The 26,587-nt window shown below is 35.7% G+C and overlaps 4 protein-coding genes across 5 annotated transcripts; 2 read left to right on the top strand and 2 right to left on the bottom strand.

Moving 5' to 3' along the window:
* Positions 1–2,157: 2,157 nt before the first annotated feature.
* On the top strand, positions 2,158–7,367 carry LOC112795629 (microtubule-associated protein TORTIFOLIA1-like). The gene is given in 7 exon segments (XM_025837662.3): positions 2,158–3,032; positions 3,035–3,148; positions 3,900–4,091; positions 4,587–4,689; positions 4,777–5,405; positions 5,488–6,369; positions 6,788–7,367. Coding segments are annotated over 7 exon segments (2,799 nt in total). The 5' UTR covers positions 2,158–2,348; the 3' UTR covers positions 6,983–7,367.
* Positions 7,368–7,928: 561 nt separating this feature from the next.
* On the bottom strand, positions 7,929–15,225 carry LOC112795637 (DNA polymerase I B, chloroplastic/mitochondrial). The gene is made up of 12 exons (XM_025837675.3): positions 14,766–15,225; positions 13,266–14,016; positions 12,839–13,030; positions 11,661–12,340; positions 10,742–11,189; positions 10,383–10,478; positions 9,978–10,070; positions 9,698–9,892; positions 9,520–9,612; positions 9,221–9,433; positions 8,980–9,069; positions 7,929–8,654 (listed from the first exon to the last, which is right to left on the bottom strand). The coding sequence occupies exons 1-12, from the start codon at positions 14,870–14,872 to the stop codon at positions 8,493–8,495; spliced, it is 3,120 nt and encodes a 1,039-aa protein (XP_025693460.1). The 5' UTR covers positions 14,873–15,225; the 3' UTR covers positions 7,929–8,492.
* A 4,975-nt stretch (positions 15,226–20,200) lies between these two features.
* LOC112801113 (probable serine/threonine-protein kinase PBL23) lies at positions 20,201–22,759 on the bottom strand. Its single transcript, XM_025843704.3, has 5 exons — positions 22,375–22,759; positions 21,985–22,163; positions 21,587–21,776; positions 21,059–21,453; positions 20,201–20,688 (listed from the first exon to the last, which is right to left on the bottom strand). Exons 1-5 carry the CDS (start codon positions 22,640–22,642, stop codon positions 20,281–20,283), a joined length of 1,440 nt encoding a protein of 479 aa, XP_025699489.1. The 5' UTR covers positions 22,643–22,759; the 3' UTR covers positions 20,201–20,280.
* A 1,494-nt stretch (positions 22,760–24,253) lies between these two features.
* LOC112795646 (mitochondrial carnitine/acylcarnitine carrier-like protein) lies at positions 24,254–26,376 on the top strand. 2 transcript variants are annotated; one of them, XM_025837696.3, is made up of 3 exons: positions 24,254–24,555; positions 25,043–25,434; positions 25,772–26,376. In XM_025837696.3, exons 2-3 carry the CDS (start codon positions 25,043–25,045, stop codon positions 26,274–26,276), a joined length of 897 nt encoding a protein of 298 aa, XP_025693481.1. In that variant the 5' UTR covers positions 24,254–24,555; the 3' UTR covers positions 26,277–26,376. The 2 variants fall into 2 exon arrangements, with proteins under 2 accessions (XP_025693481.1, XP_025693473.1); XM_025837688.3 differs by having other exon boundaries at positions 24,280–24,726.
* Positions 26,377–26,587: the final 211 nt, after the last annotated feature.

Raw genomic sequence — 26,587 nt, forward strand, 5'->3', positions numbered from 1 at the left:
CTCTAATGTGGGAAGTGCAAATGCAGCTGTCTGTATTAAAACACAGACGATACAACTCAGTTACCAAGAAAAGAAAAGTGGATAGTGTCAGAAGGTAACAATCATCCCAAGAACAGAAAAAGAAGCACTACCTTTCCTGACCCAGTAATGGCACTTCCACATATATCACGACCATTTAACGCCAATGGTATACAAGCTGCCTACCATCATTCAAACCCAAGAACAAGTAAATTTTTCTAGTGTTCGACAAAGCATGAAATCATACAACAAATAAAAGTGACGATAGTGGCTACTTGCACATGTTTTATACTTGGAACTGTTCACACATCGAAGTCTAAGGTTGATTCATCTAGAGATTCTAATACCATTCAAAATAGAGTTGCAAACATACAACCGCACAATGGATTATGATGAATTTATTAGTGTAAGTATATGCAAGCCTCGCAAGAGTAAATTAGTAACAAAAACCACATAATCAAAATGTAAAGATTCAAAGACAAACAATAACACAAGGTAAAAGCAAACCTGAATTGGCGTTGGTTTAGCATACCCCAAGGCCTCACAAGCCCTGAGCAAAGGCCGTGACAAATGAAGCTGCAAGAACGAATCCGCATGGAAAGATGCTCCATCAGAAGGAGCGAAAAAGGACTTGCTATCAGCCGCATTGCCCTCCTCTTCATCTTCTTCATCTGGTCTATAATCTTCCTAAACAAGTCCAATTAATTAAAAAAGAAAACACAAACAAATAAGTTCCTTTTTTCAATCAACTATTAAAAACAATTTAAAAAAATTTAAACAAATAAGCACTTATTTTTCTGTCATGATTCAACTTGAGCCTATAAGACAATATCTTGAAACAAGGAATTAAAAATAAAAGCATTTTATTCTGCCATGAATCAGCTAAATAAGCTAGGGAGAAAGTTGTCCTTGAAACCTTCATTTAAATAATGAAAAAAAAAGTGAGCTAGTTTTACCTGTTTATCAGGTTCGGAATCTGATGAGTCGTCAACGTCGTTGTTTTGCGAAGGAACCGCGAGAGGTGTTGAGCGCTGTTTTAATGCTTTGGAGATTTTTTCGTCAACGGAGGTTGTACTCCGGCGAGCGTGCTCCTCCGCAACTGACTCAGTGTACTTGGCGAAGTCCCACGGAGACTGTGTTTTCTTCTTCTTCTTCTCCTTTGAGATTCTAGAAGCTTCTTGTTCGTCTTCTTCTTCTTCTCCTTCTGATTCTTCCGGTTCGGATCCTGGTTCTGATTCTGGTTCGGATGCTTCTTCTTCTTCGGAGTGTTCGATCTCTTCGTCGCTTTGGGGTTCGAACAAGAAGGGAAACATTGTGTTTATGGTTCAAGTTTTATGGGTTCGGTACTTTCGTTCCTTTTGCCGCTACGAAGAAGAAGAAGAAGAAGACAGGGTTTAGAAAGGGTTCTTATTCTTTCCTCCTTCTCTTAATCGATGGGGATTCTTGTTTATTGGGCCGGGTCGGGTTGAATGACAAAAAGTGTATGATCTCATTAGGCCCAATAGATACATTGGTTGGATCTAAGTAATGGAATCTTTTATATTAAACTAAACCGAGGTTAATTTGTTTCCTGGCCCCTTCTAAATCTAAATTCTAAAAGAGAGTATTTAGGTAATATAGTAGACAAACGGGCCCATCAAAAGATACCTAAAATTTCCTCATATCCCTTCCCTTGCAATTCACATAAACAAAAGGGAAAAAATATTATTGAAAAAGAATTCCAAAGCAAAGATTACAATTATAATGTTGATGGTGATGATAACTAAGCCCAAACAAATGTTATATTCTTTGATATATGCTAGTAAACTAATCACTAAAAATAATAAATTTGATAAATTAATTAACTAATTACGAAGAATATTTATCTTCATACATTATTATTATAAATAATTTTACATAAATGATTAATCGTGTATTATTGTATCTAATTAATTTTTAAATTTATTATTTAAAAAATAATTAGAGAAAAAGTCTATTCGCAATAATAAATTCATTATTAGTGAAACAGAAGAATATATAAGATATAGTAAGTAAGTATATTGTAAAAATGAATTTAAAATCAAACAGTTCTAAAGATTTGTTTATTCAAAATGATGTCTCTCTTAACTGTTATGATGATCATTTTTTTCAAAAAAACTCAACCTTCTATCTTTTTTCCCTCACTCAGGTCACGCACTACCACGCTCATCTTCGCCTTCTTCTTCATGCTCCTAGATCTAGAATAACGGTTGAGCTTTTCCTTTCACTCTCACCAAAGCAACCTAACCCACCCTCCAAAAACTCTGAGACTCCATTCACCAACATTGCATTTGAAACTACACACAAAAACAATGAGTTCCCAGACTCATACTCGAACCTCTAAACCCACAACAAAACCCTCTCAACAACAACACTCTGCATCAAAAACACCACACTCACACTCTTCTTCTTCAACGCCTTCAACAACAACAACAAATGCTTCCTCTCTATCTACCCACCTTGCTATGGTGGAACTCAAACAGAGGATCCTAACTTCCATTTCCAAGCTCTCGGACCGAGACACACACCAGATCGCAATTGAAGACCTCGAAAAGACCATTTTGACCCTCTCCCCTGAATCAATTCCAATGATACTCAACTCCCTATACGACGCCGCATCAGCTGACCCTAAACCCGCCGTCAAGAAAGATTCTCTCCGCCTCCTTACCTTCGTTTGCGCTTCCCATCCCGACGCCGCCGTCCCTCACCTTACGAAGATCCTCGCTGCCGTCGTTCGCCGCCTCAAGGATGCTGATTCCGGCATCCGTGAGGCGTGCCGTGAGGCAGTTGGAGCACTTGCCGCTCAGTATTTGAGAGGAGGAAGCAATGGCAATGGTAATGGTGGTGGTGATAATGGTGCTGGAGTTGGTTCGGTTGTGGCGTTGTTTGTGAGGCCGTTGTTTGAGGCGATGGGAGAGCAGAACAAGGGAGTTCAGGCTGGTGCCGCGGCTTGTTTGGCGAAGATGGTGGAATCTGCCGCGGCGGTGGTGGTGGTGGTGGGGTGCTGGTGCCGGCGTTCCAGAAGATTTGTCCGAGGATCTGTAAGCTGCTTGGAAGCCCTAATTTCTTGGCGAAGGCTGCAATCTTGCCTGTTGTTTCCAGCTTGTCGCAGGTTTGCCACATTGCCTCTTTTGAGTTTTGAGCCATTGTTTTTAGATGAACTTGGAATAAAATGAAATGAAATGGTGTAGGTGAATGTGTTGATTGATCTAAATTGTGGAGTTTGGAGTGCGTTTTTGTTGTCCCTCAACCCTGTTTTCGAAAATTGGTATAAATAACTTGGATTTAATTGCTTGTATGCAATAATGGTTTATGATAGAATGCAATGGTCTCATTTGATTCTTGAATCTGAACTTAGATAGTGGGGAAATGGCTTAGTTTAGTAGTAGTTGTAGTTGTTGGTCAATTGTGTTTGGAACTTAGGGTTTATATTTTAAGGCTGACATTCAGCTACAGACCAAAGGGTATGTTTGGGCAGATAGGCGAGAATGTAGTATTTATTTGTTATACTTGATTCATAGGATTATATAAAACTGAAAAAAATGTTAGACATTCAGTTTGACATGGCCGAATGAGACTTATGTTTGGAATGGGGTTTTATGAACTGCACTGGAAGATCTGGCGGCATTGTTTATCAGCTTTAGCTGGATGAAGTAGAGATCAGTGCAAAAAATATTCATATTCTTTTATTTTGGATCTGTCAATTTCTTGTTGCATTTGTCCAACTTTTCAGTCCTGTTTTATTTCTGTCCTTGTCTTCATTTAATGAAATTGAATAAACAAACTATTATGCTAGTAAAAGTACCTGTAGGCGAGAAGAGATCTAGTACGAAACCTGAGCAGTAATTGAGTTTTGATTGCAGGTTGGAGCAATTACACCACAAAGCTTGGAACACTTGCTTCCTAGCATTCATGACTGCCTTACCAGTACTGATTGGGCAACACGTAAAGCAGCGGCTGACGCGTTAAGTTCCTTGGCTCTGCACTCTAGGGGTTTGGTTGCCGATGGAGCAGCATCGACAGTAGCAGTACTGGAGGATTGCCGGTTTGACAAGGTATTTGAGTGAAATTTCTTATCATAACTTGTTGAACTTGCTTCTTGGTATCCCATTTCTTCTCTCTCTCCTCTCTCTGAAGATCAGAACAGAAGATCCACGCTATCATTGCTTACATTTTTTTTTCTTTAAAAAAATAAAAATTTTCTAGGAAGGAAATCTTTTAATAATGACATGGACACATGTTGCCCTCAAACCAACACAGGAGCTTATAAAATAGATTTTTTCCATTGACTTCATTTTATTGCTGGAATTCTATTGTGTCTTCTTTAAATATCATGAAATGAATAATGTATTGCCCACAGAAAGTTTATAGTAATTAGTAAATGTCGTGTTACTGGGCTAGCAGGTGTCAGTTATGATAGTATTATGTATGCCTCTTGTATGTATGCGGCTGAGGGTTATTTGTCCAAGCATGGTAGAATAGCTGATGCATTTCTTTTTCTGTTTTTCATAATATATTGTGTATGTAAGTAACATTTTCCTGATATTCAGATAAAACCTGTGAGAGACAGCATGACGGAGGCATTGCAATTGTGGAAAAATATTGCAGGGAAAGGAGATGGACCCCCTGATGATTCAAAGCCTGTATCTGGTGGTAGGTATATGTGGATTGTCTGCCAGAATCTATTTTTTAGTCATTTTGTCTTTGTTCACCTTACTGACAACTGTTTTTGTCCTTTAGATGGTGACAAATCTAGTGCATCTCCTTTACCAGAAACAAGTGCAAAATTAAATCTTGGGGACAGGAAGATTGATCCTTCAGCAAAGGAGTCGCCCGCAGGTACTTCAGATGTGGATTCCACTGGCAAAGCAAAAGCAGCTGGCATCTCAGAGAAAGCAGTTGTAATATTAAAAAAGAAAGCACCTGCCTTAAGTGATAAAGAATTAAACCCAGAATTTTTCCAGAAACTTGAAAGAAGGGGTTCGGATGATTTGCCAGTGGAAGTAGTTCTTCCTCGGAGAGGTCTCAATTCTTCAAGCTCAAACAATGAGGAGGAATCTGGGGCTAATGCTAAAGATTCAAAAGAGAGAAACATCCCCAATCACATGTTAGACAGAGGCAATGATAGAAATTCCAAACAACATAGTTTTGATGATTTTGCACCTGATAAGAGGATGAATGCAAAAGAACTGAGGGCAAAAGCATTTGATACTGATGATAGAACTGAAATTGATCAAAGGGAGGGTTCTTCAAATCTTGCCGGTCAATCAGAAGTATCCTTCTCTAATAACAGGGGAAACTGGTTGGCCATCCAGAGGCAGCTACTGCAGCTAGAAAGGCAACAGGTTCATTTGATGAACATGCTGCAGGTATGGTCTACATGGCCTAAAAATATATTTATAGTTCTGGCATATGTTATTTTTAAGTGATAAATGTTTTAAAACTTTGCAGGATTTCATGGGTGGATCTCATGATGGCATGGTGACACTAGAGAACAGAGTTCGAGGTCTAGAAAGAATTGTTGAAGACATGTCACGTGATTTATCGATATCATCTGGTCGTAGAGGTAGTAACTTCACAGGGTTTGAGGGGTCCAGTAGGCCTTCTAGCAAGTATAATGGTTTTAATGACTATTCCACTGCTAAATATGGAAGAGGTGGTGATGGACGTACTCCATTTAGCGAAAGATTTTCTCAAGCAGATGGAAATGCATTAGGTATGAGGGGAAGAGGGCCATCTTGGAGATCTGACACGTCTGAGGGATGGGATTTTCCTGGGTATGGTGCTTCCAGAAATGGGCAGATTTCCACACGGAGGGCTTTTGGTGGTAGTTCTGTTGATGCGAGATCACCAAAATCAGTTCCTGAAGGTGATCAAGGGGGCAGCAGGAGAGCTTGGGATAAAGCAGCACTGCCCATTCGGCTTGGAGAGGGGCCTTCTGCAAGAAGTGTCTGGCAAGCTTCCAAGGATGAAGCTACCTTGGAAGCGATTCGGGTTGCTGGGGAGGACAATGGAACAGCTCGAGCAACAAGAGTTGCAATCCCCGAAATGACTGCAGAAGCTATGGCTGATGACAATGTTGGACAAGATAGGGATGCCATCTGGACTTCTTGGAGCAATGCAATGCATGCCCTTCAAGTGGGTGATATTGATTCGGCCTTCGCAGAAGTGTTATCCACTGCAGATGATCTTTTGCTTGTAAAACTTATGGATAGAACGGGTCCTGTAATTGACCAACTTTCAAATGAGATTGCCTGTGAGATTATGCCTGCCATCGGACAATTCTTGCTGGACCAGAACCTGCATGATATCTGCTTCTCTTGGATTCAACAGGTATGACTTCTGTTTAGATTACCTTTCTTTGAGCCAGAATATGCAAAGTTGCTAGTCATAAGAACTTTTCTCCCCTCATTTAAAATAACAAAATAAACACACTTTCCACTTCCCAAATTTAGTAGGTAGGGACAGATGATATAGGAGTCCTGAGTAGTTTTCCAGAGCCTAAACTGGTGGATCTATCTTCTTTAGAAAAATAATTTTAACAATAAAATACCATTATCTGTGGATTTCACTAACTAATTTATAATTATTTAGAAATTCAAGAAGTGCCACAAGATCAAATCTCATGATGATTTTATGTGACGGTTAAATTGTCATATTTAGGCTGAAAACAGTTCTGCCTCTGCTTTACTTCTATCTGCTTTATTTCTTTCATTGAGGCTTAAATATTGAATTCATTGTCATAATTCAGTTGTTGGAGATAGTGTTGGATAATGGTCCCGAAACCTTTGGGATTCCAATGGAAGTTAAGAAAGAGCTCTTGCTGAATTTGCATGAAGCTTCCTCAGCTGACACAGCTGAGGAATGGGAAGGTATGCCACCAGATCAACTTCACTTGCAGTTGGCCTCGGCCTGGGAAATCGATCTGCAGCAGCATGACAAATAGAGAGCATACAATGTTATCTGTTAAATTCTATCATAAGTTGACTTTTGAATTGGAGTGATTTCCTCGAGTCTCCACCGAAAAAAAAAAAAAAAAACCAGCATTACAATGGCACCTATTGATGCTATATTTCTTTGAGTTTAGTTAATGAGAGAATTTGTTAAAGTTTTGAAAAAAGTAAGTTTTCATGGAAGAAATAAACTTTTTAGGCATATGATAAGCAATGTTTGGTTATCGGATATATCATTACAAAGAGGGTGGTGTTTGGTGGTGAAGAGGTGCCCAACTAGGCTACTTAAAAGCATTGTATAAAATATAAATCAAGACAGATGAACAGATCTTTTCATGTAATTATTATTATTTGTTGTGGAATTTCTCTTGGACTACATACACTTATCTCAGTTGCAGTGTTCATAAGATTGAAACCCTAAAATGTGAGCATTAATCTGCGGTTAGAATCTGGCTGCAAAATCTTTTAATTATCTACCAAGTCTATTTTTGGTTATTGCTAAGTGACATGCAAATCAATTATATTTTTGTGAAGGTAGTTTTCACTTTGGGATATGATTGTTTGTTCGCTATTTGGTTGAGGTAGTATGATTTCGTTAATAATTATGGGTCTTGTATCAAATATGCCTAATGTGTTAAAGATAATATGGAACATTTGTAGATTAAAGCTTTTTAAGCTTTTAAAAACCAATTTTCTGCCTTTTTTAACCTATTAAAATTTCATTCTTTTTTTTATCTGATTTTATTTTAATTTTTCAATTTATATGTGTTTGTTGAGTATTTATCGAAAATCAAGCTTTAACATGACATTTTCATTTTTATGAATATATTTTATATTTGTCGTTTCTTAAATTTATTAGGAAAAATGGTAAACAAACAGAGACAATTAGAACCAAAGCAAGAACTAATTAGCCTAAGACAATATGGATCACACTCATAATTTGTAAAAGATAACAACTTTCAGTAAATTTCATTCTCTATATACAATACAAATGATACAGTTTGCATGAAGATCCGATATATGACATATATTTGTACATTTAAAAACAGTAATAAGAATAGCTTGCTAATGCAGTTGATATAAGCATCTTTGCTTCATTTTTTCCAAGTTAAAAGCTGATCACTCACGTGAAGTTATCTTCATGTAAAAATAATAGGTAAAAACCGTTAAATGATTTGATATATTTGACTAAATTATCATCTAATGGTTTTCACCTATCATTTTTGTATGAAAACAACCGCATATGGATAGCCACAGTTAAAAACCCAATTCTTTGACATCACCTAAACAACACAATAGAACTATAGTCACAACGATCTTCCTAGAAATCAATGCAGGGCATATAATTGCCTCCATAGAACTTTTGATTACAAATTTACAAATCACCAATAGAACCTTAACAGACAATACTCCCCCAAGGTTTAACACCTCTCCCAAAACAAGCCATGGATTTGTTAACAAAGGGTGCAAAGTTATCCCACCACACTGCCAACGCCTGACCTTCTATTTCCCGGCATACCAGTTTTGAGCACACTTGGCGTCCACAGAGAGGCCGACTTTAAGAATATTCTTGCCATTAAAGGGCTTTGACATGCATTCAACCACTATGGCTTTCGCAACCTCAGCCGACTCTGTTGGCCCTTCCAATATGACTTCATCATGAACCTGCTTCGTCATTACACATGCTTGAGCATATATATGGAATAAGAAAGTTTATAACCAAATCTTACAAAACTAGATGAATGGATTCTTCTTCATTATAGCAATCCAATACTAAAAATGTCGTCGATTTTCTCATGTTATTCGACAAAAGAATCCATAACCTAACTTAACCAATCCCATTTTCTTCAACATAAGTAGAATATATTATTATAATTTTTAAAAATTCGAAACTCAAATTGATGAAACTACTTGAAAAGAACTTAATAAAAAGATATAAGCACATACTGTTGTACAAAAACAGGAGAATATTCAAGAAATAAACACTAACCTGTAGAAGTAACTTCCATCCAAGGTCCTTCAACTGTTCATTATTCCAAATTTGTAACATAGCACACATGGCAACATCTGCTGCACTACCCTGTTGCATTCCACAAATAAAGAAAAGTAAGACGAGAAAGCTCTGTAGATAGAGATCGATCAGTACGTTTCAAGAGTATTATAACTGGTCTTCAAACTTGAAAGTATAGTAGAGGACTACAGCATTGATGCATTTTTAAAGAATTAAGGACCTGCACTGGAGTATTAATAGCTGCTCGCTCGATGTGACCTTTCTGATAGTTGGTAGCTTGGTCAACCGAAGGGAACCGACGACATCGCCCAAGCAATGTGTAAACACAACTAGACTCGAGAGCTTCTTTCTTACGTTCCTCTTGCCATTTCAGCACCTCTTTTCGATCATTGTACCAAAGGTCAACTGTTTTCTTCGCTTCTTTCACAGAAACCTAAGAAAAATATATGCAATCTTGTTAAGATAATCAAACCACTCACCCCATGTAAATCCTTTACAATAAGTCAGAGTTTGGGGTACCTTCCAATCCTTAGAAAGCCCGATTGGCGTCTTTCCATATGCAATCGAGAAGTTAAGCATTTTAGCTTTCCTTCTTTCAGAAGCAAAGGCATCCTGAAATGAAATATGTCAAAATAAATCCAACAAGTCAAAATGAAATGCAAGGTTACTAGCATCGACATGTTGAAAGTCGATTTACCTTCAGGAGTGGAACTGGGGGTTTGTCTTCACCAGGCTGCGGATGCCACTCAAGAAGCACTTGCTTCTCGTTAACTGCATCACAAATATATGGGTACATATTCATTGCAGTTCTTGAATGGAAATCTCCGCCAGCTTCAAAGGCTTCCAACATGCTCTTACAGTTAGCAAGATGTGCAAGGATCCTAAGTTCCAACTGAAAAAAAGAAAGAGAAACCTACATCAGTTGAAAGAATTTTCTTCTTGTTTGTTGAATTATAATGGGAACGTAAACTACTAACCTGACCGTAATCAGCAACTATGAGAGAATTCCCAGGAGCAGCTATGAATGCTTGACGAATTTTGTAACGGTCCTTTTCCAGAGCGGGTTGATTCTGATTACGAATTATATGTGAGTCAGATTAAACATGTTGCATTAAAAAAGCCAATGATCAAACTAGTCCATGAGATATCCATATTTGAATGTTGGTTCAAATATTCATAGTGCATCTACCTAATTCTAAGCTCAAATTATTGTAATAAATTTGCTGAGAATGCAACAAAACCAAATAGGCAAACAGCTAAGCTTTGTCCCACTAAGTGACATCAACTATATGAATCAAACGATGCTAAAACGACCTATCATATATAAAATATAAAACATTTAAAAAGAATCTTGTAAGTCTAGGGAGTGGAGTTAGAAGAACCTGCAGACTCGGCCTTCTTGCTGATAAGCGTCCTGTCTCAGTATTGATATTTATGGAACAATGAATACGGTGGTCCTTTCCTAATATATTGCATCCCTGCCACGGAAAACAAACCAAGCTATCGCATAGAAGATATAAAAAATAAATAAAAAGTAAAAATTGTTCCAAAAGAATTAAAGATACACATACAATCTATGAATGCTATGATATACCAACATCCTCTCGAAGATATGCAAAAACAAATATATACTAGCCTTCGAATACATTTGAAACAACTTTTACTGGGATAATTTGATAAACAAAACCAGAATAGCAAAAGAAAACAATACAAAAATTTTGTAAGAAAAAAGAGGAATTACCTGCAAGGGAAGGATGAAGTTAGAAATCAGAGAATCAATTGAACAGACTTCACATAAAGAAGCAATTGCATGGCAGGCTTCTCTCCCTTCTTCCATTGTTGGAAAAGCAGCAAGGGCTGTTCCGTAAGCAGATTTTTCTATTTCTACAGGTTTAACTTCAGTTTGACAAGAATTTCGAAAATCATCATCAAGTTCCAAGTCACAATCGTCATCAAAGTCATCAAAGTCATATTCTGCAGAAACTTTGCCAGCCAAGACCTTCAAAGCATCACCGCTAACTGAAGGCCAACCACTACTCGTGTACATCTCAGTCCGCAGGGGATAGCCAATGCTAGTTAACTTAATATCACGATATTTTGTTGGAGCCTTCTTTCCTTCTTCAATCACTTTATCCACATTGGGAATTTTGAAAATCCGCTCAGTCGGGATCATCTCGTCATGGTTTCTCCTGTAACGGATAAGCAGCAATGCGACAATGAGAGTTTTACTAATGTATATAATTTAACCAGTTGATTGCAAACAGCAAAGAATAAAACAGAAATGCAAATATTTTCTCCTCCAACAGATGAGTCAAAGAATAAGTTTGGAGTGACTTCTATTCTATGGAAGAGTAATGACACCAAATTTACATGAAAGTAAAAGGTACAAATCAGACTTTAGAGAGCATGGAAGTAATAATCTTATAGATTTCAATTGAATTATTTCAAGAATTCAAGCTAAGAAGAATGAGGTAAAAGCAGTTATGCCCCAAAATAAGAAACTAATGAATAGAAAATTTGACACAATTATGATGATATTAACAAAACAAAGATCTCTTGGTTCTTCAAAACTTTACTGTATGAGAACAATTTTCAAGATCCAAATTCTCATTTTATAAGGTAGAAACAAGTGCTGCACAAGAGATTTATATAATGTGCACCTGTTAACCGTGCCACCAAAGAGCAGTATCCGCAACTGTACATCACTCCCCACATTCATATACTTGGCATCAGGGCAATACCTAGATGCCCATTTTCGGAATCTATTAACAGCGGCCTCTTGCTGTGCTTTAGCCACTTTTTCAATCTCTTGAAGATGAAACTGATCAACTAGCACTCCCTCAGATTCCATTTTCACTAGAAGCTCACCGAATGGCTGCCAATATTCCTTATAGAAATCATACATAGTTTTATTTGAAACACGTACTCCATCGAATTTCCAAGGCATATCCAATAGATGATTCTTTAGACTCTCATAAAGCTTTAGAGTGCTTCTAGCATCCAAGGATGAGTAACATATCCAAGGTATACGTTCATCTCTTTGAAGCACTTCAACGGGAGCAATATTAACGATTTTACCCTCTGAACCATCCTTCTTCACCTTTTTCTGACCAAATATAGTTTTCATTGACACCTTACCTATCAAATCCTTTTCACAAGTCAGCATGGTCCTAGACATGACCTCTCTGTCACCTGTAAGTGCTTCAAGAGAATAACCACCGACCCAACGTCTTGATGAATCCCACAGTCGTGCCATGTGCATTGTGTCAGCATAAAATCCAGAAACCTTAAATCCGTAGTTCTCTATAACATGACAATCAAAGCTATAGTTATGCCAGACCTACAAAAAGCACCATTGACTTAGCCATTTCAAAATTATTTTCAACATAAGTCACAAAGCCAATGTGAATTTGTGATGCAAGATCCGTTGTGTCAATTTTTTATGGAATGACAAATGCTTCACTAAAAAGGCATGAACCCTTCTACATGAAACATGAAAAGATAAAGAAGAACAATCGTTTCACCAATTACTTAGTTCATTACAGAACAAGGGATGAACACTTGCAAGGCTGAAAATTTCTTCACATGATTCATCAATAAGAGTAGAGGCGCACGGACTGCACTCACTTGAACAAGAGGATCTGATATCACATCAAGGATCAATTTATCTTTAAACTTGGGCTATTGGGTGGGGAAAAGGTATGGTTTATCTCTCTTAAAAGAATCATTTACACAGGTGAAATCAAGCCATTAAGGCTTACGAGGTGCTACATGTCGAGAAGACTAATAGGGTAAAGAATATAGACAGAAGGCAGGACAATATGAAAGAAAAGTTCACCTTTTTTATGGAGGGATCTTTAAAAAACTTGGCAAATTTATCAAAAATCTCTTGGCCCCCACCATCAAGAACATCTACCCAGATACAGGATTTTCCACCTCCAAAATCAGCTTCTGGTCCTGAATATATACTGAAGCATATTATCTCTCCATGATCTACAGGTGTTTCTTGCTTGACATCTATCTTGGCCACCTATGAACCGAGAAAAAAAAATATTATGTGCCTAAAAATTGTGAATACAAATTGCCAAGAAACTCGTACAATTTTTAATGTGCAATGAATTGAAGAAAGATTATAATAAAATGATAGGAAAATTTCCAATGAATTTATGTTCAGAGTATACAGGTGTTAGAAAAAGATGAAATTATGAACACCATTGCAACCAGGGAACGACCATAACAAAAGTTAGCACAGTCAAGGTTTATACCTCAGTATCACAAGCATGAATAAGATGCCTGTAATTTACTGTAAGCATCTTTGCTACTTTCTCTGCAAGAGAAATATTATCAACAACCAATATATCTTCGTAGATACTACAGAGCTTGTCTTTAAGTTTCGATTTAGTGGTACGATATTCCTGTATAGTAGATGTTGTGTTAGCTGCAGCCTTCGCAGTTGTATCCAAGCCATGATTGCCATTAATTATAGGAACAGCCGCTTCAGCTGTATCAAGTGAAGATACGAACGACTGGGTGCAAAATTCTTCATTCTCTACAAAAACATTTGAATTGTTCAACACAGAAGGCGAGGCAGGTCCACCGCGACCCTGTAGCTCAATATTGCACCTCAAATTCTTCGGAATAGCCTCAAAATCATTGGAAGATAATGTATTAGATTCATAACTAGAATTGCTCTGGTGAAACCTGTTCAGTCCATTGCATATCATTTTACTTTCCTGTATCTTATTTGTTGCCTCTTCCCACGCCTTCCTACTACGAGAACATATTTTGCTATCAGCAGAAATTCCGGACAATCTCGGATTCCAAGAAGCCAAACCGGCCGTTGACGCAGTTGAAAATTTCCTTGATGAAATATTAACTGGAATCTTGTGTAGAAATTTATGGTTATACTCCATACTGTTACATTTATTCGACCCAAAATTCCCTCTCTTCTTACAGTATGAGTCTTTCAGAGAGTTCCTATATGCAGTGCTGATTTGGAGAATATTGTTTTTTCTCCTGTTCAAATCATACAAAGAAATAAAAAAGGTTACCAATAAATACAATGTAATAGCCTACTCAATTCTTCAGTTTATCACGAAGAAGTTGCAAGACAATCACAATCACCTAGGGCAAACAAAACAACACCAAAAACCGGTAATGAAATGGGAAATTAGAGATTGCATAACGCCACAAAGAAAAACAGAAAACCAGATTGACTTTCCAAACTTGAACTCTTGAAATTCACCATTGACTCTCTTAAAGATTCAAATTGAAAAGAGAAACCAATCAAAGCCAGAAAATAAAAAGATAGTTCAACTCAATAGTAGTCCAAAACAGACCAAATGCTTCCATGAATTCAATTCAACTAATCCACTTCCTAAGAAGAGATAATAAACAAAAACAAATAACCAACACAACTCAACATTCTATGCACCACTCACACAAACAAACACAATGCACAAGACTACTACCTAGTGCAATATTTAGATATTAGAACAGAAACGTTCCACCTCTAATTCACAAGCTAGCAGCATTAGACTCACCGTATGTTCTATACATTATTCAGCAATCATAAGAACAATATTAATAGTGGAAAAAAAAACAGGAATATTAAGCAAAGAAACAAACAAACAGAAAAACAGATGTGACTTTCCATTTTCTATCAAAATCCCAACATTACATTGACAGAGAAAACTCCTTTTTTTCAGTATTATAATAATTTGAAGATACCGAATGGGGAAAAGATTAGAACTTTGGTAATGAACCTGTTGTGGTGTGACTGAGAAGCAAAGAAGGAGAGAGCAACACGGAAGCAAGAAGGGCAATATGGTCTTATCAAAGGGGTTCTGTGAGTTGAGAGCCCCATAGCCATAACAACAGCTACTTCAACAACAAACCACTCTCAACTCAAGCTATAACCTTGTAGCTGCCACTGTGGAAGAAGAAGAAGAAGAAGGTGTGGTTTGAAGCAGTGGCAAAAAGGGTAAATATGGGAGTGTCAAAGGGTTATTTGAGGTGAAAGAGTGAAGAAAAATAGAAGAGAAGAGAAACGGAGGGTTTTGTGAGTGGAGGCCATAAACCCTGCTTCTTCACTTTCAACCAGAAAACAGAGAGAGAGAGAGAGAGAGAGAGAGAGAGAGAGAGAGAGAGAGAGAGAGAGAGAGAGAGAGAGAGAATGAAGAAAAATATTTTTAAGGTCAACGTGTTTCTTGTACTCTCTCTTTTGGGAAGTATATTACTATATTATTAGTATTATTATTAGAGAAATTAATATATTTTGTTAGTATTTAATTAGTATAAATATAAATTATATTAATTTTTATGTATAAATTTTAATAAATATAAATATAAATTATATATTTTTTATGTATAAGATTTTTATAAATATAAGTATAAATTATTATTGATTAGATATCAAATTAACCAATAATAATAATTTTTATTGTATACGTAGTATTACTCTTATTATTGTTGTTGTTGATGAGATGGCACGTACAAAAAGTTTGGAATAGATTCACCTTAATCTTAGAAAATTTTATTTCTACATCAAATTAATTTTCAAAAATTATTTTGTATTATATTAAAGAATTTAATTTTGATATACTAATAGTGTAAAATATCTTATACAGTCGTACAGCTATAATTATTTTTTTGGATGACTATTCACGTTGTTAATATAAAAAATAGTTATTTTTACTAATATGATGTTATGTAATTAGATACATGTGTAAAACGATTTTACACTGACATAGTATCAAAATAAAATTCTATATTAAATACAATTTTTAATTCGGCTAAGGAGACAACGAGAAATCTAAATTGTGTGAATAATGGGCTCCGAATTTAGCCCAATACTGGGGAAAAAAATAAGAAAATTCTTCAAATTACTTAAGCAAAAAAATTCAAACAATTATTTAAAAAAATTAATCATCCCAATCTTAATTTACCAAAGGAATTCACCCAAACACCCTCTTCCTTCCAAATCGTCTGCCACTCCACCCTCATCAATCATCCAACCTCTCCAGCGTTAGAAGCTTCTTCACCGGCCATCATCGTCCGCCCCTCCTCCTCCATCATCGTCGCGAGATCATCATCAAACAATCATCCACGTAATTATTAAAATAATCATCCGGCTACCTAGTGAAATGACCATCTAATATTTGTTAATTGTATATACTTAAACTAAATTGAACAAAATAACCATCCAATTAAGAATTAAAATAACCATCTACATACCTAGTGAATTAAACATCCAACACATTTGCGGGGTGGAGAGAATCAACAGCGACGCATGGAGGCAGGAGAGGAGATCCTCGCGACGGAGCAGCGACGCAACGACAATTTCGGCTAGCGCAAGGTTGCGAATCTGCTCCGTGTGCTTTGAACCCGAACGCGCAGCAGCCAGAGATGGAAAAGGAGGAGGAGTTGAATCGGTGGGATGAAGGGCGGCATCGATAAGGTGCGGCACAACATCAACAACAGCGCAACAGGGAGGACAGACGACGGAGATAACATGTCTCGAACGGCGCAACGGGGGCGGCGGGTAGGCAACGGTAATGAGGACGTAGCTGCTGCGGCGCGATCTCCCGTTGCTACGGCACGCAAGTGGAACGCGGAGAGGCTGGGCGTTGGCGGCGGGAGGATATGCGGCGTTGGCGGGGCTGTGTCGGACCGGACAGCGAAGAAGTGCAGCGTGTAACACCCTACTATACAGAGCTTTACGCTTAAGCCGTAAAACAGAGATGATTTGGTATTATGACCTCTAAAATAAAAAGTGTACATATAATAGCAGAAAGAATATAATAAACTAGGAGTCTTGAAGAACAGAAGAAATAAAAATCGTATAATAACAGCGCAATGTTCAGAAAATTCGTGAACTTGCGTACAAAGAAAGCTATGGTTAGCAAGCATAAGATAACTAAAAATAGGAATAGAGGGCCAAAGATACAGAATAACAAGCTCCTAACTCATCCCGCGAAGTCAAGACTGGCCGGAGAATATTTACATACATACATACATATATATATATATATATATATAATATATATATATATATATATATATATATATATATATATATATATATATATATATATATATATCCAAAACCAAAATCTGCATAAACAAAATCTTGCCTCTCCATAAGCCTCTAAGAGGGTCAAAAGGAACAAGTCATGTGGAGAGAAAACTAAGTGTATATATATATACACGACTATACAATCAAAAAGTAACCCGATAACCACTTCGCTTCAAAAGTCCAGACACCTAACGAGATGCCTCTCGACCTGTATCTGAAAAATAACAACACAATATGGGGTGAGAACCAGAGGCTCTCAGTATGGTAAAGGTGCGACACATATAAGATATAAGGTCCTGGAAATGCCAGGGGCAATCCTAGAACGCCGACACTTAGATTATTAAGCTTAAAGTATTAAACAGAAACCATAAAAGGTGGTTTTCTAAGAGTATCTAAACCTAACTTAATTTAATCTTAAATCTAGTCTTTACCGCCTTTCCACCATACCTCCATCTCCGATAACATACCATAGACAAATAAGCAGATAAAAGCAAACACAAGAAGGTTACAAGTACTGCAAGTAGTAAATATACATTTAACATAGCAAGTACACTTAGGCACATCCAGTTAATGCACAAACAAGTAATTCAAGTAATATGCACATGATGCATGCCTATCCTATGATGATAAGTTTCATCTGTCGGTTATCAAGCCAACCCGACAAGTCCGGTTTGCTAAACCTTTGGACTGTCCCCCGACGCGCATCCCATGAGTCTATGCATAGCTTTTTCTCATATATATATATATATATATATATATATATATCAAATCGCTCAATGGGGTATCATTCCCGAGAATTTATAAGTGCCCAGTCACCTTTACGTCATAGGGTCAACAGAGTATCGAGTTTTCGACCTGGTACACGTGGTGGCAAGCCACGGTACTTTACCCATAGAATCTCGTATCTCAGATCATTTGATTATTCAAGCCAAATATCATACATGATCATTCATTTGATTATTCAATCCAAGTATCATACATGATCATCCATAACATTTCATAATCAATTTACCACTTTTAATTGTTACTTCACCTCCAAGTTATCCCCATTTCCTAACTTCTTCTGATCATCAGGTTTAATACTATTATTTATTACTAAAGGAATGAAAATAGAGGTTTAGAAGTTTGAACTAGAGTTTAAAACTCAGAAAAATCATGTTTGCTGAAAAATGGGCCACGCGTACGCGTGAGCGAGTGTAAAAAAGCAGCTCGTGCGCGCATCCCCTTGTCATGCGTACGCGTAGGTGAATATTTCATGTCACGCCTACGCGTGGACATGCATGCTGGCTCACTACGCATACGCATAGGACCACTTGCGTACGCATAGTCAAAAAGTCCATGCCACGCGTACGCGTGGGCCACACGTACGCATGGACGTATGTTTTTGCAAAAAAATCAGATCAACCAGAAAGCTGCATAATCATGAAGTGTTCACCTGCATAATGACATATTTCACACCAAAACTTTCGACGTGCATAACTTAGTCGTTTTAAATTGTTTTTCATCCGTTGTTCGAACGGCACAAAATTTGCGAAACAAATTTTCATTTAAAACAAGTTGAAATCAATTTGGGATTCCGAAAGCCAAGTTATAGCTCGTCGAAGTTCGGCCCAAAACCAAGTTTTGCAATTCTCCCCAAACCTTATTTTCATTCAAAAGTTCCATTCTATTCACTTCCAAACTTACCAATTCAACACAACATACCCTTCCTCATAACCATAACAATCACCACAATAATCATATTTCAAATCATCAACAAATTCATCAAATCACTACTAACCATCAAGCATCATCAACCATAAATTTACATCCTCAAATCTTTAATCAACAAACTATTCAATTCACTAATTAGTTAACAACCACCAAACCAAAATCAACTAGTTAACAAGATACTATATACACATACATTCCAATCGATCCTATAGTCATCTAGCCTAAGTTTTCACAGAACATTATAAGTAAGAGTGAACGTTTCCCTCAAGCTAATTGGATCATAAAACATCAAAAAGTAAAGGAATTCAACACCCCTACAATATTTTCGAAAATTGGGGGAAAAGAGTGGTTGAGAGTAATTAATGGCTTACCTATGAAATTGTTCTGGTATAAATGTAGAGCTTGACGCAGTGGACGCGTGGCCGCAAACAGTGCAGCGATCAGAGTTCAGATGGAGGAGTTACGATAATTTGAATTTACCGTAAGAGGGTTGGGAAAATTTTCGTTTCTCCTTTCCTCTGTAGCTTTCAGCGTTGCCTCAGCTGAAATGAGGAAGAAGAAAGCTTGGGTCCACTTAAGTGCTTGGCCGGTTGGACTTACGGGTTCGGTTTGGGTCCGGTTCAACTGGTCCAGCTCGTTCGGTCTAATCTTAGGCCGAATTCTTTGAAATTAGTGTCAAAATTCTCGTTCCAATGAACTCTATCTTAATTTAATATAATATTCACATTTCTAATTTTCTTTATTAAAAATTAATTTATTAGCTAATTATCTACTAAGTTAACGGGGTTTACACAGCGACGCTAGGGTGATTCTACGGATCGAAGATTGCAAATGAAGAATGAGAGGTTAACGTGATATTGGGAGTAACTGTACCGATTGTGATTTGGTTTAATTACAAATTCTTATTTTTTAAATTTTAAAATCTGAAATCAAAATTAATTAATTAATAATTTAATTTATGATTTTAATTTTAATTTCTTTTTTTACTCCATTGTTCACATTAGTTAGTATTCTTATTATTCCCTATACATTTCCTACAAATTTTATAAGGAGATTCGAGCGTGTGTGTTTTGATCAAACTGTTAGGGCATGATGTAATTGTGTGTGGATGTGTAATCGGGATTACAAATTTACAACTATTATAGGCATGCTGAAAGACGAAGAGTTATATATGTTTGTTATGAAATAGACAAATGAAATTTATTATAAATAATAGCATCCTCATAGATGAACAATGTTAATAGTAGTCTATCATAAATTATATTTATTATTATTATTATTTTATTATTAATCTATATAGACCAAAAAAAAGATGACACCAAAAAAATATCTAAAACTATAAACGAATTCTTACACAATCCACATGCAGGGGTTTAAAAAAAATTAGGTTTGCTTTGACTCCAATCAACGGTAATAAAAATTGTTAATATGACATTTACGATATCATAAAATAGTTCACAAGTCTCTTTTAAAAATTGCATTTCATTTCACTATCCTTTATTTTCCTTAACATCATCATTATCATCGTTGTTGTCATTGTCAATATTATTATTAATATCTTTATCTTTATCGTTGTCTCCGTATCCGTCATGAATTTTATTCTTATTATTATTGCCATCGTCGCTATTTTCGTCGTCATTCGAATTGTTGTCTCCATTAAAATCGCCACCTTGAGTACAATTGTCGTTTAAGGAAGCATCTCCGTCCACCTTCTTGGTTGCTAAAAAGGAAAGAGCAGTAACCACATCACTGATCCATGGCCTTGTTTCAGCTTCCTCTTGAAGACACATTGCTGCTATTGCTAGAGCTTGGTACAAACCCTTTATGGGGTATTTATTTTCTAGCAATGGATCTGCTATTTGTACAAATTTTCTTCTGTCTCTTAGAAGTGGTTGTGCCTGAAAATATATGAGCACAATCAATCACTCAATGTTAAAGCCTCAAAAAAATTTTTTTGTGAAGAGTATAATTAAATAGAAAGTCAAGATTCTCATTAAATTTATACAAAATGTATGCATTGTACATTATCTTTTTTTCTTTTACCTATCTCTTGTAACGGTAATGTTAGAGAACAAAGATAAAAAAACAGTCAAAACTTTCTTATTTAACATTCATTAATTGTCATTGTTTTTGACTAATTTTTTTTATTATCAAACATTTTCGTTCTTATAAAAAAAACGTCAATTTTACTCTTGATTAAAAAAAATCTTCGTCGTAGCATATCCATATAAATATTGATAGCTAATAGAAAAAAGTTTCAAAACATACCCAAAGGACTAAGTTTGCTTCCTCTGTTTTTCGCGAATTATCAATCACTCTTCTTCCTGTGATCATTTCCAAGAACACAACTCCAAAACTATAAACATCTGATTTTATAGTCAATTGTCCTGTGGATGCATATTCGGGTGCGCAATAGCCATAGGTTCCCATGACCCTTGTGGATACTTGTGCCATTTCATCACCAAGTATACCAACTTTTGCGAGTCCAAAATCAGATAGCTTTGGATTGAAATTTTCGTCTAAAAGAATATTTGATGCTTTAAAATCACGGTATATTACCGGAGGATTTGCTATTTCGTGCAAGTATTCGAGTCCTTTCGCTGCACCTTCTGCAATTTTTATTCTAGTTTGCCAATCTAATGGTGTTCTATCTGGATCGATGTCTGAAAAGTAAAAATTATGTAATATAATACATATTTAAATAATAATTAATTTCTAATTTTAGTGTTAGCATCCTACTAAAATGGAATAATAATTGAAATTAATTTTTGATATGCAAGATTTATATTTACTTACCAAGTAAATGATCCTCTAAAGAACCATTAACCATGTATTCATACACCAAAATCCTTTGTTCACCTTCAGCACAATACCCTACCAAGTTGACAAGGTTAGGGTGTTTCAAAAGACTCAAAACCAAAACCTCAACAAAAAATTCCCTATTCCCTTGAAATCCATTCCTGTCAAGTTGCTTCACAGCAACAACCTACATTACAACACACAACACTTTAGAACGCGATAAATCGAACGATCGTTTACTAATAACTCTCAGATCAAAAAAATTGGTATTTCAAAAAAATCAGTATATTCGAACATAAACTATGTTCGAATACATTAATTTTCAGATATACCAATTATTATCAAATGAAAGGAGTAATACAATAATTTTTTTAAAGATAAGTTGAAGTAGTTACTTGATCTGTGCTTTTAAGGTATCCTTTGTAAACCCTACCAAAGCCTCCTTCACCAATCACATTGGAAGGGTGAAAGTTTTGAGTTGCAGCACATAGTTCTCTAAATGAAAAAGCTTTTGAGGTAATATTCCCTTTTCCAAGTCTTGCTATCTCCTCTATAAATTTTCTCTTGCCACTATCTACAACACAAAATTTGTTCAGATTTTCAGCAATTTTTTTCTATAAGTAATATATGTGGATTTGTGGTATTATCTAACATTTAATTTAATATAAAGCACAAGAAATGACACATTAATTTGCATGTGAAAAATAGGAGATACATTATTAAGAAACTAAAAAAATAATAAAAAATTTGTTGAATGATTAGAAAGATTAATTAAAATTTATTACCAGTTTTAAAAGACATGTTGGCAAATGCTGCAAGAGTTTTTCCTCCATGGTAATCCCCAATGCTCCTCCTCAATGACCTCTTAATCCTTGGGTCTGATGTATTACACCATGCAAAGCAACTCATTTTTTTTGTACCAAGAAAAAAAATTATTTTGATTAAAAAAAAATACCAACTTCCCAATAGAATTTCAAACTTGGAGGGCTTTTTCTTGGCAGAGGAAATTAACTTGATGGATTTTATTAATCCATAATATTTCTCCAAAAACATTCACTCTTTAAAATCCAGTGCTATGAAAATTAAACAATGTACACAACAAATTCATGAGTTCCCCAAAAAGTTTGTTATGTATGTCTTTGGAATCAAAACCTTGAACAAGAAAATAGCAAGTTGATTTGTCTGGATTTTGAGAGAATCTATGTAGTTCCAACTTGGGTTTTTCTCTTTTGCTTTGTCATTATTCTAAAGCCCTATTTGAAATTTTTTTAAGGAAAACAAAAAGACTTGGTCAAGTTTGCTAAAAGTGACTTAATTTTTGTTTAATTATGGTTCCATTACCTGTCACCTAAATGTATGATTTTCATAAATATATCTTATTAGACATATTCAGGCTAAAAATAAATAATGCTAATAACTGTGCTAACCAATTTTTTTAATATATATATTTTTGGGTTTGTATATCAAACTGGCATAAACTATTATCATAACTTGATTTTAATTAGAAGTTTCGTGTAAAACACGAACTATATTTCTGAATTTTTAGTCACGAATTTAAAATAGAGAAGAAGAGGTGGAGTTCTCCTTAAACCAAAGATCTTGCAATGCTTGGGAGTGAGATTTTTGAAAGGTGCGGTGGCATTTTTTTTAAAGACATTATATGTGGCATCAATTTTGGTGTTAATCATAAAAAAAAAAACACATGATATTATAAAGATTGAAGATGTTTTAAATATGAGTCATATCACCAACTTTTGTTTTAATAGGTTGTTGTATGTTGAAGATCTTATTTCAACAACGTCTGAGACTTATTTAAACGAACGAGTATTCGAGTAATCCAAATTGATTCATATCACTAAATTTTTCATACTCAGAAAACTATTACACTTGAATAATTAAATAAACTATCCTAACAAGTAACAAACTCCATAGAAATATGCATTTAAGTATTTTTTTAAATAAATAAATTATTTATTGATATGTGTTTTTTAAATCTGTATAATTTGTATTAAATTGTTTATAAAATTTAAAATTTGGAGTCGATATAATTCAGTTTGAAAGAACAAGAAGTTAAAATTATTAAACTTCAAAATATTTAAAATTTAGATAATCTATAATTTAAATGATAAAATTTTAAAATTTAAAATTTGGATGAGATATAAATCATACAATTTTAGTCACAATACTTTGACTCGAAATTAGATTAAAAAATTGATTCAAATTTAATTGATACAATATAAATAGTAATTTTTTAATATTAATTTAATTTTCTTTTTTTTTCTAATAAATTAAGATTTGAATAATGATTATATTTCAATTTTGTTTGAAACTCCATTCCGATAGGCCCAGATAATTTCATTTGTAATCTTATCTGTTATATGAAACAATTATCTATAACAGAGTAACATAATAATTAGTAATTAGTAGTAGGTACTAAGTTGATCCATTGAACATTTTTTTAGGTATCATTCATTGACAGAAATCAAAATTCTCTAAAGTAAAAAAATTTAGTAAAGTGGTAAAGTGAGAAATTAATTATTCTTAAATTAAAATAGTGGTCCACCTATCTAGTAAAAATTACAAAATTAATGATAATTAATTCTTCATTTTATCACTTTATCAATTCCCTCACTAATTTAGAGGATTCTAATTCCACTGACACACATGCTAGTTGCTGCTCCATAAAAATTGGAACACATAAATCCACATGTGTTAAAGTTGTGTGTGTTGGCTAAATCCAAATCCAAATCTAACCTCAATCTCTGCTTGTGTTGGAGCAAGAAATAAAGAAAGAAAGAAAAGAAAGAAAGAGTAGTAGAGTAGTAGTGGCTAATATTATCTTTACCTTGTGAGTCACAAAATTCCATTCTCCTATCATCTGAATCTCTTTTGAGCCACTTGCTTCTCTCTTTCTTTTGTCCTAACCCCAAACACACACACACTACTCAGTCTTGTGGCTCTCTAAGGTTCACTCTCTTTCTCTCTCTCGTTCTAATTCTTGAATTCCCTTAGAAGCTTTTCAATAAGTAAAAGCATGCACCATCCCTCATTGGATACATAACAATACTCTTTTTTTCTTTTTCTTTTCTCTCTAACAAGTCTTGGATATTCCCATTCTTTTCCTTAGCTACAGCTCAGTAAGATTCTTCTCTGCTGCACACCCCCTTTTGCCTTAATTCTTAGTAATGTGAATTATTCTGATGGCTTCATTTTTCAAAATTAGTTCATGTATGAATTTTTGTTTTCCCTTTTTATGTAATGTAATTGTCCAAGTATGTGTTGATTAATCTGATTATAGCGTCGATTAGTCCATGTAACCAATTTTTTTAAGTCCAGCTTTCTAAGAACATGCTATGACCTCGAGGTCACAGGTTCAAATCTCGAAAAGATTCTCTCTGAGTTAGAATCTTGTGCACCAGACTGTCCTTTTATTGATATGACATGCTTTTGCAGATGGGAGACGTGGCGAAGGACCTCACGGCAGGGACGGTGGGAGGGGCGGCGCAGCTAATATGCGGCCACCCCTTCGACACCATAAAGGTGAAGCTGCAGAGCCAGCCTACACCAGTACCCGGTCAGTCTCCAAAGTATTCAGGTGCAATTGATGCTGTGAAGAAGACACTAGCAGCTGAAGGTCCAAGAGGCTTGTACAAAGGGATGGGGGCCCCACTTGCAACCGTTGCAGCCTTCAATGCGGTGCTGTTTACGGTTAGAGGACAGATGGAAGCATTGGTCAGGACCCAACCTGGTGCTCCCCTCTCAGTTAGCCAGCAGTTTGTTTGCGGCGCCGGCGCCGGCGTTGCTGTTTCCTTCCTTGCTTGCCCCACTGAACTTGTCAAATGCAGGTTCTTCAATCTCATTTTCTCAGTTTGTAGCACTTGATTTTTATACGTTATAAAAGTATAACTTTGGATTAAAATGTGGCTAAATAAATAAGTCGTATTTTTTAAACAAAAATTATCATAAAAAAATATTTTTAACATTTTTATTAAATTAATTATCTAAAATATATATTAAAATATAAAATACACATAAAAAATAAATTAAACAACATATATATTTATATAAAAATAGATATGATATTTCAGCGGCAAATGAACATTACTTCAAGTGTGTGTTATTTGATTCATGTATCCGATCCTACTTAAACTAATATTTTAAAATATATGTTCATCTGATAAGGCTGCAAGCACAAAGCGCACTTGCTGGGACCGGAACAGCGGCGGTGGCTGCCGTGAAGTACGGAGGACCAATGGACGTGGCGAGGCAAGTTCTAAGATCAGAAGGCGGCATGAGAGGCCTTTTCAAAGGCTTGATTCCGACCATGGGCCGCGAGATACCGGGAAACGCCATAATGTTTGGTGTCTACGAAGCAATCAAGCAAATGCTTGCAGGGGGCCCTGACACTTCCGGACTAGGCAGAGGATCTCTGATTCTAGCCGGCGGCGTGGCTGGAGCCTCCTTTTGGTTCATGGTGTATCCAACCGACGTTGTTAAGAGTGTGATCCAAGTTGATGATTACAAGAACCCAAAGTTTTCTGGCTCCTTTGATGCTTTTAGAAAGATTCAAGCTTCGGAGGGTTTAAAAGGCCTTTATAAGGGTTTCGGGCCGGCCATGGCGCGAAGCGTTCCGGCCAACGCCGCCTGCTTCTTGGCATATGAGATGACAAGATCAGCTCTTGGATGATATTCAATTCTCATGTTTCTTGTTCTTCAAGTTATTAGCCAAACACAAGTTCATGTTCTCTTATTTGCTTTAACAAATTAAAGGAATCATTATTCTTTTAGAAGTAGTGACAAATATTTTTTTTAGAATAATTTGATCTATTTGCATTCTATTATGCATTACGAATAAATCTATTTAAAAAAAATGAACAGTCTTATGATTCATGGAGTTCATGTCTCATCAATGTTAATTAAATAGATAGTATGTCACCATAAAAGGCAATTGTAACTAGGTGACGTCTATGGTAAGTATCTATGGTATATTTTGAAATT

Source organism: Arachis hypogaea, chromosome 1 (assembly GCF_003086295.3).
Source record: "Arachis hypogaea cultivar Tifrunner chromosome 1, arahy.Tifrunner.gnm2.J5K5, whole genome shotgun sequence".
Taxonomy (NCBI): Eukaryota; Viridiplantae; Streptophyta; class Magnoliopsida; order Fabales; family Fabaceae; genus Arachis; species Arachis hypogaea.

What these genes read in the sequence shown, in the direction of transcription:
- LOC112795637 (XM_025837675.3), bottom strand. Translation starts at nt 14,872, where the DNA reads ATGGCTATGGGGCTCTCAACTCACAGAACCCCTTTGATAAGACCATAT. An exon ending in TTTGGTGGCACGGTTAACAG is followed by an intron (nt 11,190 to 11,660) that starts GTGCACATTATA and finishes TATCCGTTACAG; the next exon opens with GAGAAACCATGACGAGATGA. An exon ending in CTATTAATACTCCAGTGCAG is followed by an intron (nt 9,070 to 9,220) that starts GTCCTTAATTCT and finishes GGAATGCAACAG; the next exon opens with GGTAGTGCAGCAGATGTTGC.
- LOC112801113 (XM_025843704.3), bottom strand. Translation starts at nt 22,642, where the DNA reads ATGTTTTTGGAGAAATATTATGGATTAATAAAATCCATCAAGTTAATT. An exon ending in CAACATGTCTTTTAAAACTG is followed by an intron (nt 22,164 to 22,374) that starts GTAATAAATTTT and finishes TTTGTGTTGTAG; the next exon opens with ATAGTGGCAAGAGAAAATTT. An exon ending in TTTAGAGGATCATTTACTTG is followed by an intron (nt 21,454 to 21,586) that starts GTAAGTAAATAT and finishes TTTACTTTTCAG; the next exon opens with ACATCGATCCAGATAGAACA.
- LOC112795646 (XM_025837696.3), top strand. Translation starts at nt 25,043, where the DNA reads ATGGGAGACGTGGCGAAGGACCTCACGGCAGGGACGGTGGGAGGGGCG. An exon ending in ACTGAACTTGTCAAATGCAG is followed by an intron (nt 25,435 to 25,771) that starts GTTCTTCAATCT and finishes TCATCTGATAAG; the next exon opens with GCTGCAAGCACAAAGCGCAC.